The sequence below is a fragment of the Centruroides sculpturatus genome, unplaced genomic scaffold (assembly GCF_000671375.1).
Source record: "Centruroides sculpturatus isolate CEXI.00-Female unplaced genomic scaffold, Cexi_2.0 scaffold1077, whole genome shotgun sequence".
NCBI lineage: Eukaryota > Metazoa > Arthropoda > Arachnida > Scorpiones > Buthidae > Centruroides > Centruroides sculpturatus.
This window is the reverse complement of record NW_019385357.1, coordinates 121,359-135,324: the sequence shown is the minus strand read 5'-3', so window position 1 is coordinate 135,324 and position 13,966 is coordinate 121,359. Positions and strand designations below refer to the sequence as shown.

At 31.2% G+C, this 13,966-nt stretch overlaps 3 protein-coding genes across 4 annotated transcripts in view; all 3 read left to right on the top strand.

Annotated features, from left to right (window-relative positions):
- LOC111638051 overlaps positions 1–11,340 on the top strand; it is a 13,593-nt gene extending 2,253 nt beyond the window's left edge. The window contains exons 1-7 of one of the 2 annotated variants that reach the window (XM_023383683.1): positions 9,073–9,108; positions 9,375–9,670; positions 9,749–9,832; positions 9,925–9,988; positions 10,077–10,270; positions 10,356–10,475; positions 11,201–11,340. In XM_023383683.1, coding sequence (XP_023239451.1) covers positions 9,386–9,670; positions 9,749–9,832; positions 9,925–9,988; positions 10,077–10,270; positions 10,356–10,475; positions 11,201–11,206 — 753 coding nt within the window. In that variant the 5' untranslated portion in view covers positions 9,073–9,108; positions 9,375–9,385 and the 3' untranslated portion in view covers positions 11,207–11,340. Of the gene's footprint in view, positions 1–9,072; positions 9,109–9,374; positions 9,671–9,748; positions 9,833–9,924; positions 9,989–10,076; positions 10,271–10,355; positions 10,476–11,200 lie in introns of those variants that run through there. The other variant, XM_023383684.1, reaches the window with a different exon arrangement.
- LOC111638059 lies at positions 2,775–6,765 on the top strand. Its single transcript, XM_023383691.1, has 3 exons — positions 2,775–2,800; positions 5,758–5,931; positions 6,009–6,765. Exons 1-3 carry the CDS (start codon positions 2,775–2,777, stop codon positions 6,763–6,765), a joined length of 957 nt encoding a protein of 318 aa, XP_023239459.1.
- LOC111638057 lies at positions 8,292–8,826 on the top strand. Its single transcript, XM_023383689.1, has 2 exons — positions 8,292–8,717; positions 8,791–8,826. Exons 1-2 carry the CDS (start codon positions 8,292–8,294, stop codon positions 8,824–8,826), a joined length of 462 nt encoding a protein of 153 aa, XP_023239457.1.
- Positions 11,341–13,966: the final 2,626 nt, after the last annotated feature.

Sequence of the window (13,966 nt, the reverse complement as noted above, 5' to 3'; positions counted from 1 at the left end):
TGGCGTAATTGTCTGCTGACCAATCAGTGGCTGTACTTTCAAAAAGTCAACGGCCACTTTCAACCATCTGTCGATGACCATTACGACTAAAAAAAACTTCGCTAGGTCTTACTTTCAGAGGGAGGTCTTATATTTCGCAATTCAGCAAAATCTGTGCTAGGTCTTATTTTCTGCGGATGTCTTATTTTCGGGGAAACACGGTAGTAACTGTTTATAGTATATTTTTTAAAGTATAGGTATACTTTCTAAAATTATATATTCTATTGATGAGTCATGTGTAGCTTTATTCGTTTTCCTTTGGTAAAAGTGAATACACTGTTCTAAAATAAATAATTACTTCAACTGAAAATTGAACTAATAATTGAGTTTCACAGTGCTTCCGTGCAATATTGCATATGCTTGTAATCAGTAAGAAAATTTTTAACTTAAATGGCATGGTAAAATAAAAAGAGATGATCGTAAGTAGAAAAAACTTACACGAAGTTTGAAACTTGTGTTTTATTTATTTCAATTCATATAATTGGGTAATCTGAGATGGTGCCCATATAAGGTTTTTTATTATCTACCAGATAAGCCTTAAGTTCATTAAATATTTTATACGCAGAAGTGCGCGTGTCAGAGATGTAATCAGTGCTATCCATGCTAACATAGTATAATTACATCAACCAGAAAGAGTAGTGATAAATGTAGAATAGGAAAAGTTTGTCCAAATGCCTACAAAACTCTGCAGTAGCAAACAAGATTTTAGCTAAAGCAGAGGGAAAAAACTGGTTGGTGGTAGCAACAGAGGTAAACTCTCAAGGCTCAGAAAGTCTTCAATGCGAGTTCCGGTAAGGTTAGGAAGTATCCACGCAGGGGTAATCCAGTAAAAGAAAAGCGTGTAGTGTTGGAAAACAATTAAACACAAAGAAGACACTTCAGAACCAAAACACAACAAGCAGAATGTCCACACAGGAAGAAACACCACAATAATCCGATACAGCTGAAACATAACCATTCGAAAACACATACTAGTACTTACATTAACAAGACTGTGTTGTTTACAAAGCTGGAACATTTTACGACAAAGATAAAAAGTAGCGTTTTGTTTGTATTCTGTTATATACGTACAGTACAGTAGTATAATCGCTTCTCGGCTTATGGCTGAGATCGAATGTGTGTATCTGGTTCCCGCTTAAATATACTAAAAATACAGAACAAAAAAATAAAAGAACTAACACTTATCTTACAATTTTCAGACTTTACACAAATACAAATACAGCAAATCCATTAGACTGTGTCAAGCCAAGTGCCATGTTAGAGTTTTCATTTAACAATGTGATGTGATTTTACTCCCACATCTGTTTAGCGTCAGTTTCAGGGTTATGTATGAAAAATTAATTTTCTCAAGCTAGTCCGTTTACAAACTTGTCAACGCACTCGTTATTACCAAGTATAAATTGATATTTAAAAGTTCGTGTAAATTAATTATTTAAATTGTTCTCAGATGATCAGCGCAGTCTATCCTTGCTTGTAAGCACTCACACAATTGTTGGATACTCGCAACCAATGCAAAGTGACGAATAAGATTGAAACTTATGTAAATAATACGAGTAATTAATGCCGGTTTATTGTGACTTCTATAGATACGAACGCAAAGTCCAGCAGATAGCATTAAAAATACCTAGAGAATTCTTTTAAAAACTCTCGAAAAACGTAGATAAAACCAAACGCTTTATACATGTTTGAATCCTGTACAATTCTTCAATCAAAGTACGCTTGAAAATTTAGAAAAAGAATTCGTTAATATTCTAAAAAGTTTTAACACGTAGAAAATCATAGAAATTCAACGAATTCGATTAAAAAATCGATCCGAGCGGAACTCGAACTCGCAGATTCCGCTTTTGTTTTTCTTCCAGAATACAGTTGACCCCCTATAACACTGTTGATAATTCCGTGTTATATGAATTCCATGTTGTAGGAATCACTTAGATTTTACAAATACATACGTGAGCTTGGCTGCGAAGGCTGAGGTATTTGTAAAATGTAAGTGACTCGTACAACATGGAATCCATATAACATGAAATTATCAACAGTGTTAAAGGGGGGTCAACTGTAGTTTTAATTTATTGTTTACAAAATTTATTTAAAAATTTATTGTTTACAAAAGTTTTCTTACAAATACAGTTTGAATTCTCACATGAAACGCCTTAGCAAAAAGATTCTTAATTAACATAAACATAAAAGTTCGAAATTTGGAAAAAATGATATAATACCCAGCCTTGATGTGAATTCATTTCCTACGACTTTCAGTTTTTCTATCTGACAATATAACAAATTAAAAACTTATAGTGAAAAAAGAAACCCACATTTACTCCAATGGAACTCGATACAACAACCACGTCAATATGAAACTACAGCACCACGATTACACCATTGGCCACATTGACAACAACGTAAACTATAAAGGTGTTAACTGATTGCGAAGTGACTTCGACATCATGCTGTTACTCGTAAGCACGTAATGGTCCACTTCGTTATATGCTAATTTTTTAGATACGTATATACGTGAGATCACAATAAATACACGTATAAAGCCAGTTTTAATGTTGGTTATACAGAATATACAAGTAATGCAATTAAAAAATTACGTGTTTTTCCGGAGAGGCGGTGACGTCAAAGTCATGTGGCATCTGCAGCCAATTACCGCGATGATTTCTTTCTACTTCTAAGGGCGTGTTGCCTCCGTTTTTCGTCGTCATACTCGAGAGTTCAGGCGAAAACGAGCCGAAGAAATGGCGGTCCCAGAGGTGCAGAGTCAGTATGTAGTTGTATTTCCTGTTTATAGCGTTTCTATATGTGTGGGCGCAAAACCATTTTACGTGTTTTGCTATTGGCTATCGTATGTTTCTTTATAAAAAAATTTGAGAAAGAAAGCGATGATGTACTGCTATCGAAAGCTTAAAATATAACGTGATAAATGATATAAGTTAATTTTCTGTCTGTTACTTGTACTTATTTCATCACATATGTTCACGTCAAATGAACATACTCTTACTGAATTTTTATACATAAATTTTCTAGAATATTTAATTAAACTAATAGTATTTAATCAACAAAATTTTCAATTATCTTACTGGAGATAATAACTAAGCAAAACTTCACAAAAAGCTTATTCCCTTATGTAAATAACCGTCTGTTTATAATGTTCGAACTTGAGAAATAGAATCTTCCACTTCTAGGGTTCAAAGGGTTTAAGTAGATTAAAATTTTCATTCTCTTGGTGAAATAATTTTCGGTCTTTAAAGTTTGAGTTAATAAGCTTTCTTTAATTTTCAATATACAAATGCTTAATACTCATTTTTTGTACAAGATTTAGTTCGGGTAGTTCAGTGTTTCTTGACATGTAAATCGCAAATCCCTCAATTCCATCAACATGTAAAAGTGGTATTTATTTGTTTAAGGCAGTTGAATGAATGGAAGGAAATGAATTACATTTTGTAAACAGATTTGATTAAAATTAATTTGATGCCAATATTTTGAATAATATATTTTATTGATAATTATTTATATTAAGATCGTTAAGCGTTTTCTCTTAACTCTATTTTAAATCAGCATATTTAGTACACATTTTAAACACAATAAAAATAAAATGTTTCATTTAAAACAATAGATCTAATACATGTTAAAGCCGCACTTCGTAAATGTTATTTGTTTAATTATTACAAGTTTCACATGAAAGTACAAAATAACATTACAGAGAAATTTACTAATTCGACCGGTTTATTATTTATCGGTCTGCAAAGCAGAAGAAATCCTGTTCAGAATAAATATATAGGTACGACAGTGTTAAACTCCTTTCTTTTGTAAGCGACAAGGAACCATATGATGCCTCCAGGCATTGGGTAGCCACAAGCAATGCGAGTACGCGCTAGGCGGGCCTTTAACTAATAACTTATCAGTTATAGCAGTGTTTCTCATTTTCTAATGTATCATTGTCCCCTTCAACTTAGTATCGCCCCCTTCAATAAAACCCTTACGTAGTATCGCCCCTTTTATTTCAAAATTCCGATGCCGAGGGCCAAGTCTAACGCCAAATTCGTACTGCACCGAGTAGTGTAATGTTATAGTCACTAGTACGTTATTTGTTTAATTATTGTACGATATAACGAGTAAAATATTTAATTATTCTTAATATAATGTTTTACTATATCGCCCAGAAAATTGTTTCTCTCCCTTTCAAATATATATTGTTACTAATCGCCCCCTCAACATGGAAAAACGCCCACATGGGAACGATATCGCTTCCGTTGAGAAACACTGAGTTAAAGGCTTTTTTTTTTCCAGTTTTGTAATGTAAACTTGTAATTGTGCTTTGTGTGAATGTCAGATCCACACGAAGAGAAAATTTAATTTTTAATTACAAAGCATCGATGTCCGTTTATTTATAACAGCGTTTCTCAAAGTTGTCAATAACGCCCCGTTGTGGGCGATGAGTAGATCTAGTGGGCGCTGGAAGCAGAGTATTGAACGGTGACCAAAGGTAAAAATGAGGCTGATAAGAGGAAACATTGCGTTTAATGGTTTCCCGATGTTAAGAACAATGTACGGTAAGGGCACAAAGTGTGAAATTCATAGAAAAGTTTCCCTAAGAATATTTCCAATCCTTTTTCACGCAAGTGAAAATGGGTTAGGGGACGTTGGGTATAACTTTATGGAACAAAAAGGGCGTGGATCAAAAAAGTTAGGGAATCACTGATTTAGAACATACGAAATAAGTGTTGATTCAAAAAAGACCTAAAGATTTTATTATCTGTTACTGCATATAACATGTAATTGTTAATTCTTTGTAAAATTAGACTTTCGTAATTTATTTCAGAGTCTACAAAAAATCTCCAGCTTCCCTCTCTTAACGAACTTGTTTAATTACTTTTTAAAATGGATGATGATTCATTAAAATTATATTAGCATAATGATTTTTTACTTTGAAGCTTTAGGCTTGTATAACAAAATAATGGAAAACTCCAAGATATAGCAGTTTGGGACTAGCATTATTAGTTATAAGAGTATAGCATACAATGACCTATACACATAGAGATTCAGGATACGATAGGTTACAGAAAAATCAATTATTGTTCGTAGACAATTACAAAACAATTCCATACGAATCATGGATTATTTACATTTTCTATAATGAAAACTGTACAAGTTTTTGTTTTTTTAATTTTTTAAAATTCTAGTCAGGGAAGTGATAGAATACGTATCGAAGATACATTTATTCAACAAAGGACCGTCGATAATCCGTCAAAAACTATACACATATACAAAAATCTTTACACTAACAAAAAGTCACTTTGATATTATTATTAATATCTATTGATAATCAAATAATAACTATGATCTATCATACAAAGTGTCTCCTTTAATATATGAAGGAATATCTTTATTCTATTAACTTGATTTTATTTCGGACTACGCTCCTACTCAGTCTACTGAAAGGCATATTTCGAAATAATTTTTTGCTGATAGAATAGAGATGCCTTTTCTTTTAAAAAATGCAGCGTTTCCTGGTACGATAGCTCCTAGAAAATAAAACTTGATTATCGCGGAACCATCAAAACCCAAAATGATAAGCTAATACAAAAACTTTAATATCTATTTTTAAAATATTAGTAATGCATTTGTTTATACACCATTGTCGGAAATATTACAACTAACGTATAGTACAACAGACATGTTTGTTTCAAAGTAATAATAAATACCTTTCTATTGTTTTAGGGTTTCTTCGAGTGAGATACTAATCCAAAATAAAGAAAACGAAGAAATTATTATAACAGAAGCTGAGTTGAATAAAGTCTTGAACAGGCAATTGGAGCATCACATTATATATTTTGAAAATTCGAAAGTACTGTTTATGCTTTATCCAATCGAGACCATCAAACAATTCGTTACGTAAGTTTTTACGAAACTTATTTTTCATTTAATTTCAATACATTGTCATAAATTATAATTTATATTTTTTCAAACAGCTATGTACGGACGGACGATCCCGGATTGTCCTTTATTATACACGCTTTCGATCTGTATCACCTGAGTTTAAGATACGGGTTAAAGAATTTAAGAAAGAAATGCAGATCATTTATCATTCGGCAAATAAATTTGCGTACCGTCTGTGCAATTCACGATTTTGCACTTAAGATCGGTGATATGCTTATAACTTATTATTGCTGGCAAGCTTTCGACGAACACGAAGAAAGCCTATTTACAACAGACGACTTTATGTGCTGTAAAATTGCAACAATTGATAGACTGCTATCTCGAGCGATATATAAATCTGTCAGTGAATTGCGTTTACTCGAAGCCGTGTATTATTGGAGCATAGAAGTTCAAAGAAAATTGGGTGCATTCAACTTTCATTCGATGAATGAAGAATCGAAAAGGAATGCAATAAGAAATGTTATGAAGCCATTTATTGGAAAAGTCAGATTGCTTGCCATGGATGAAGACGAATTGCTATCTTGTGTTTTTACAATGAACTTGTTAAGCGAAGTAGAAAGGAGTCATATCTGGCATACTTTTAAGTATAATTATTATTCCTTGTATCCCAGTTACTTCAGTCGAGAAACAAAAACAAGAAGCAAAATAAATTATTGTAATTTGTTCTCGTACATAAATCGTGGAGTTCCTTTTATGGTCGCAAACAGAGAGATGAAAGATTACATATATTTTAGCAGCGAAGTAGTTGTGACAGAAATTGTTACGTCACGACTCTTCGATTTTCAATGAAGCTTGGCGAACGTTTTCCAATGTACGTATGCGGGTATATTAACGATTTGGACTACGGACAGTTTTCGTTTGACACCGTTTGCAATAAAGACGGAGTAGCATATCTGCAAACGTTTTTGTATCTAGAAAAATATTGGTCAATTCGTTTCTTTGCTTTCTTTTACTCCGCTGAAAATGTCCAACCCGATATCGAGTTTTCTCGTCAACTGAGTTACTTTGTGAGCGACGAAGGAACAGTTGACAGGAAATTTGAAGACAAATTTTTAACCTGTGACAGAAACCTTATGAATAATATTTATTTTTCGGTTAATTTACATTTTTGAAGTCAAAAGTTTCCTTAGAGGAAGGCGAAATCTAAACGAGAATATAATGTAAAGTTAAATTCGAATGTGATTATTTCTTACTCTATCACCATAAAATTTCTGCAAAATGTGTGAACGGGATAATGAATTTATTGGATTTACATAAAACATAATTTAAATATAAAGTGTTTATTAATGTAAATTTTTTTTGAATTGTAAATTGTCATTATTCGAGTTGTTATAATTTAAAATTTAGTTTTTACAAATATATCATTATCAAGAAATTTTATAAATACTGTATCATCATTTTAATGCTAATTACGTGCGTGATTTTCTATTTTTTTTATTGAAGTAGATGTTCGAGAAAGAAATATAATTACAATCTTACTGCATTAATCTTTTCTTTCTTCATTTTAATGACGATAGAAGTATGGATCGTTAAAACTAGAATTTTTGTCTAAATGTACGAGCTATTCGATATCCACGTTTCAATTTTATTATTTACAGTATTGTTTTTTGTATTCGTTGTATAGAATGTGATGTTTTACCATTCTCATCTAGGACACTTTGCGTAAAAATAATTGGCTTGAAATTTGATTTTTTAAAGTGAATGTGTTTGGAAATCTTACCTAGTTACTGACATGCGTTTAAAACGAGTTGACGGTAGAATTTTTACAGAAGCAGTTTGCATATTCAAAAGAAGCTTTATAAGGTATATCTATAATACTACAGTACCTCATCTCTTTAATACTACGGGATTACACTAAGGTAGTTTTGATAACGGTACTGTACTTATTTTTAATACTAAACATTGGGACATTAAAGACCATTCAGAAATTTTCGACGAATTTTTTTAAACATATACAATTTCTAGAAATATAAAAATATTTATCTAAGTATATAAAATTGCTTGTCCTGACTGACTGAATGACTCACTCACTCACTCACTGATTCATCATCGCCCAGAGCAAACCGCTTAACCTAAAGAGGTGAAATTTGGTAGACAGTTAGGGTACATTATGGAAATGCACACTAACCCCCGTATTCACCAACGCGAGTTAGAGTTAGGGTTAACTCTCGAGTTATTGGTAAATTGGTATTCACCAACTCCGAATCTCGAGTCAAACACAATAACCCTAACTCTAACTCTAACTCTAGAAAATCGGCGAGTAGACGATAACTCTAGGTTTGACGCCTGCGCAAAGCGATCTATTTCAGGGAAAAATGGCGACATTCGATGAGGACGAAGCCGATATGCTAGAAAATCTGAATTATCTAGATTATATAAATCGTATGGAACGAAGAAGTCGGCGGATTATTTCTCCAAGAAGAAATGAGCTGGAACAATTGGACGATTACGATTTTCTATGTCGATATCGTTTGCCAAAAGACAGCGTAAGAAACCTACTGGGACGAATTGGTCACAATTTAGTTTCTAGATCATCGAAAAATTATGCGATGTCGCCGATGGAACAACTGTTGTTGGCTCTACGTTTTTATGCCACGGGAACATTTCAGTTTGTCGTAGGCGATTTGAATGATTTAAGTCAATCATCTGCTTGTAGAGCGATAAATAGAGTCAGTTTTTTAATTGCTCAAATCTCAGCAGATTATATCCAGTTGCCTAAAACAGAATCTGAAAGGAAGCAAGTAAGTAGGCCTAATATCCCTTTATCTTTCGCTACTATAGTAATAAAATAATTTTATTTTTTCCGATTTTCAGTTCGGTAGACTATCATATACAGCATTCAGGTTATGAACTTCCTTTATTGATTTGTCATATGCATTTCGGACTTAATTGTAATTTAAGTCCCTCTTCAGTACAAACTCAGATTCTGTTTTCTAAAAACCTCGGTGTATAATTGGTAACGTTGTGAAAGAATAAAAATACAGCCATTTAAAAAAAACACTTCAACTACATATTCACATTAATACGTTGCACACTTTACAAATGTTCATAAAAACCTTTACAATTACAACTTTTTTTAAGAAAAATTCGTATGCACTTTATTGNTACTAAAGTAACTGCTATTAAATAAAGGTAACACATTTATATATAATAATTGTTAAAAGAAGAAAAGTCATTTATCAGAAACAATTACCATCAATTAATTATTAAATACCTGCATAACCACACCCATTAAATCAATATCCTGTATTGAATTTTATTTCTATATTTATCTTTGTGAAACCATGTTGTATTTATAATGAATAATGTAAACTATTTCAGATTGCAAAAAGTTTATTACACCTTATAAAAGTCTATCATAAATTATATATACTAGAAATTAAATGTTTACATTTTAGCATAAGAAAAAATGATGCAACTAGATACAGAAGCTGAAACTTTCCAGTCTTTAAAACCCAATGAATCAAATGATGATTATGATGATGATATTGCAAAATCTCAGAGCTTCCAACACACAGTGACGGAATTTAATTTGCCAGATAGTGATAAAATTTTGGAAAATGTGACTCCCGATGGAGAATTTGATGAGACTGATTCATTCCATTCTGTTTTACCAATCATGGAACCAATAATTGAAGAAAGTGAGAATGATAACCAGCAGTCCAATCGTCAAGAGTTACTGGACGAGTATTATGTGAGTCTTATTCTTACTTGTTAGAGAGATTTCATAGATACTGACGACAGAAACAAGTTTTGGTTTTTATATTTCTAGAAAGTTGTTCAGATGGAAAAGAGACTGTTAAAGACAAATGCCACACTTCAAAAGAAACTAGTCAGTCAATTTAAGTCTCAAAAGGTATTGAGTAGTTTACAAAATTTATTTTATGTTATAAAAATATATACTTTATATATACTTTATTTTCCAAATATTGATAATTTTATAAATAGATTGATGAGTTGGCTGTCATCTCATCAGAAACAGATATGAATGATTCGTATGAGAAAATGCTAAGTATAAATATATAATGAAGCCTTATTTATTTTTTATTTGTTAATAAAAATGGTTATGGATTTCTTTAATGATAATTACAAACTTTTAGTTGAAATAGAAAATTTATGTAAACTGGAAGAAGAAGAAGGAGAGAGACAAACAAAAGAAGAAGACATTTTAAAGGCAGAACTGTGTAAAAAACAGAACGAAGTTGATGCTTTTATTAAGAATTTTAATGATTTGAAAAAAGAAGTTGCCATGAATGCAATATTTAGTAAGAAAGCTGAAAAAATTCCAATTGAGGTATCTACATAAATGATTATTTTCATTTATTGTAATTGATTTAAAATCACAATTCTTTTTAATTTTTAAAAATATGTCTTACTAGAAAATAAATCAGTATTTGGAAAAAGAAGCTGAAATAGATGAGGAGATCAGAAAAGCCAGATTAGCTAACATTAGAGAAAGATGGATCCTTCAAAAGTTAAAAGATAATCTTAAAGAACTAGTTAGTTTTTACAGTTTTTTCAATATTTTAAAATAAATTTTTTACATGCTTAAGAATTTAAAATATTTCAGAAATTTAAAGTTTAATGTGATTTAAATAATTAATTAAATTGCTAATTTTATTGCTATTGTAATATTACTTTGGCAAAAATTGAGTCAATTAAAGAAAATCTTTTAATTATTGGAGATTATTATTTACGGTCTGTCCATAAATTACATCCACATCTTTCTTGAAAGTTTTACTCCTCCTCTCCCAGTTTGTCCAAGTTTCCATAATCCCTCCCCTCTTCGGATGTCCAAGAAAAAGTTTTAATGGGTGGGTCGAGTTATCACTTTATGATGTGATGTATGCTTCATTTCTTCTTATGGTATGTAAGAAATTTTGAAATAAATATAATAAAATGCATAAATTGTATATAAATAAATGAAATAAAGCAGATAAACTGAAGTTCAATCTCCCCTCTCTTCCAGTGTAGATGTCATTTATGGACAGCCCCTTAATTAATGAAATAAATTTTAAAAATGGTGAGATGATTAAGTCACTTTTTTGTTGTTTCTAATGTATATCTGATGAAGATATAAATATTGTTGTTACATGCCTAACATTGATATAAGTATTTATTTATTATTTGTTTAAAAATCCTGAGAACAAGCTTGATAAACAGTAGGGTTTAAAAAACATTTTTTTAAATGCTACTCTTTACACTACTTAATTTTACACTGTAGGTATAGAGTAACACAATACAGTAGACTGAAGATAACTGAGTGGGTGAAATGGTTAAACTCCAAACTCCCATGCATTCAGTCTTGTTTGCTATCTTAATGTCAAGAATAAAAAAAAATGAAAGTGAAAATTTAATGTTTTCAAGAGGCAAATATTAATAATTTTCATTTCTAGTATTAGATAACTAAAAATCAAACTGGTTTTTAAATTTGATTTATTGTGTTTATGTAACTAGAAAATTTTATTTATTCAACACAATGAAGTATAATTTTTACGTGACACTAGGCTTTCTTTACACTCTTTATTTCGCTCTTGTTATCAATACACATTTTCGGCCTATGCTCCTCTTCTGTCGGCTTTTGTTTCTTATGAAGGTGTTGAGCATTTTAAAAGAATTATGGAACATTAAAATACATCTTAAAAAAAACGTGTGTGCAAGAGGAGCTCAAACCTAAGTATGCACTATTTTAATGTTCCATAATTCTTTTAAAATGCTCAACACCTTCATAAGAAACAAAAGCCGACAGAAGAGGAGCATAGGCCCAAAAAGTGTATTGATAACAAGAGAGAAATAAAGAATGTAAAGAAAGCCTAGTGTCATGTAAAAATTATACTTCATTGTGTTGAATAAATAAATAAGAAGACAGGCACGGTTTCATATTAAGATAACTAGAAAATGTTAACCAATTTGTCTTTATTCATTATACTAAGCATGAAATAACTGTTTTAACTAAATTGCTCTTTTCTAATTCTTTGTTTCCTTGATAAAAGTTGTTATAAACTGTATTTTCAAATTGAATAAATCTTAGCACCATTGTTTGCTGACTGATCAACAAAACAAAATAAATAATACTGCATTTTTAGATAACAAAAAAACATTTTCTAAGACATATCATTAGTCATTACTTAAAAATTTTCATTCATAAATTTGGGATGATGCACTTATATGATTAAAGTTCCTCCTACTTTCAAGAACTAAAAATATTTGATTGGGAGATTTCTGAAATTAAGATCATCTGTGTACGGTAATTGTTATATGAATATATAAACATACTGTGTATATAGTACAAAGACCCCTACTGTTCTATTTCTATAAGTTATAAGAATTATGAACTTATTATTTTAGAATATAGAAGAATCTGCACATTGTAATCACTTTGGACATACCTTTACTGATGATAATTATTAACTGAAATATTAAGCAGAGTAAATAAAGAAGACTGTGATTAGTGAACATTCTGGTTTTATTGATTAAGGCATCATGTTCAAACAATTTAAAAATGTATAATTTATAATTAAAATAATAATAATCTTCAATTTTTAATAATTATCTGTTGTTTGCCTGATCTTTAACAACAACTAGCATATGAGCTGAAGTAAGAAATGCCAACAATGTAAGTTACCATACTCAAGCAAATAACAATTAACATTTATACTTAAAATACTGGTTAAAGACTGATAATAATTGTACATTATCAACCATAAGTTGAAGCTGATAGCATGAAAAGATAGCTTAAAAATGCCTATTTACCCAAATAGACCTGTCCAAAATTTTAGGATGGATGACATTTTATGCATGACTACAGAGAACTGCAGATGAATGCAGACAAATATGGCAAGAACTGTATTACTTGACGACTTGGATAATCTATATATATAAAAATGAATGTATGTGTGTCTGTGTGTGTGTGTGTGTGTCCTTCATGCATTGCCACACCGTTTATACGATTGCAGTGAAACTTTGGGAAGTTATTTAATATACTCTGGCGAAGGTTTGTGGCATAGTACGATTGCCATAAAACTTTGGAAAGTTTTTTTAATTTTTTAATACACTCCCGCGAAGTACATTTATCCTACGATAGATGGCGCGCGTTTACACGAGCATTCGCGCACAGTGTGTTCGATCGATTTCAAATTGTGAAGACCATTTCCCCCCTTCAAAAAATATCTCTATATATGCATTTGTGAACTGTTATTTACGATATTTGTAATAATTTTTGTTTAATCACTTTATTTCAACTTTTTTTTGCTAATTATGTATTCGCTCGAGCTTCGTTAAAACCTTAACTGTACCCCGAACAACAACCGAAGTTGTAGGAAGAAATTCGCGTATTTTACCGATCTAGGTATCCCCCCTTTTCCAAATTTTAATATCGACTCAAAATAATTTAAAAAGACAAATTACAATAAAACGGTTTATTATCCAACTATCAGAAATTTCACAACATGCCAAGGAAGAAAGGAAGGAGCAATTAAATAATGAAAATTATAAAGGATTTAAAAATATATATAAAAATGGGGAATATCGCACTTCTGACAATCGCAGCGAGTGTGTGGGCTAAATTTGGAGAATCCGTGCTTCTCGCATCGACAACTGTATGTGGCCGGCTCACGCGTCGAAAAACCTTCCGATTTATTCGTGTACACACCAGAGGGAAAAACAAAAAATATTGTGTATCCACAAACACTCCAATAAATAAATAGAATTGAAACGACACTTTGAAATGTTTTCCCGATGAAAATGAATAATAATAATAAGTTTCAATAAAAATAATAAAATGTAAATTGAATTTTATCATAACGAGTTTGCTTCAATTTCCTTTTTTCTGAGATCGCAGCAATGCGCGACGGGTAAGCTAGTACACAATAAATTGTAGCAATCTACAAATCAAAGCAATAAAAGTCTATCAATTTCACTAAGTCTTTGGTGAGAAAATACATACAGCAGTTTGACATAGGTGGAGAATGGATGAAGAGTACAGTACTTA

Coding starts and splice junctions, on each gene's coding strand:
- LOC111638057 (XM_023383689.1), top strand. CDS start 8,292: ATGGCGACATTCGATGAGGACGAAGCCGATATGCTAGAAAATCTGAAT. Junction 8,718..8,790: donor CAGAATCTGAAAGGAAGCAA/GTAAGTAGGCCT, acceptor TCCGATTTTCAG/TTCGGTAGACTATCATATAC.
- LOC111638059 (XM_023383691.1), top strand. CDS start 2,775: ATGGCGGTCCCAGAGGTGCAGAGTCA. Junction 2,801..5,757: donor GTCCCAGAGGTGCAGAGTCA/GTATGTAGTTGT, acceptor CTATTGTTTTAG/GGTTTCTTCGAGTGAGATAC. Junction 5,932..6,008: donor ACCATCAAACAATTCGTTAC/GTAAGTTTTTAC, acceptor TTTTTCAAACAG/CTATGTACGGACGGACGATC.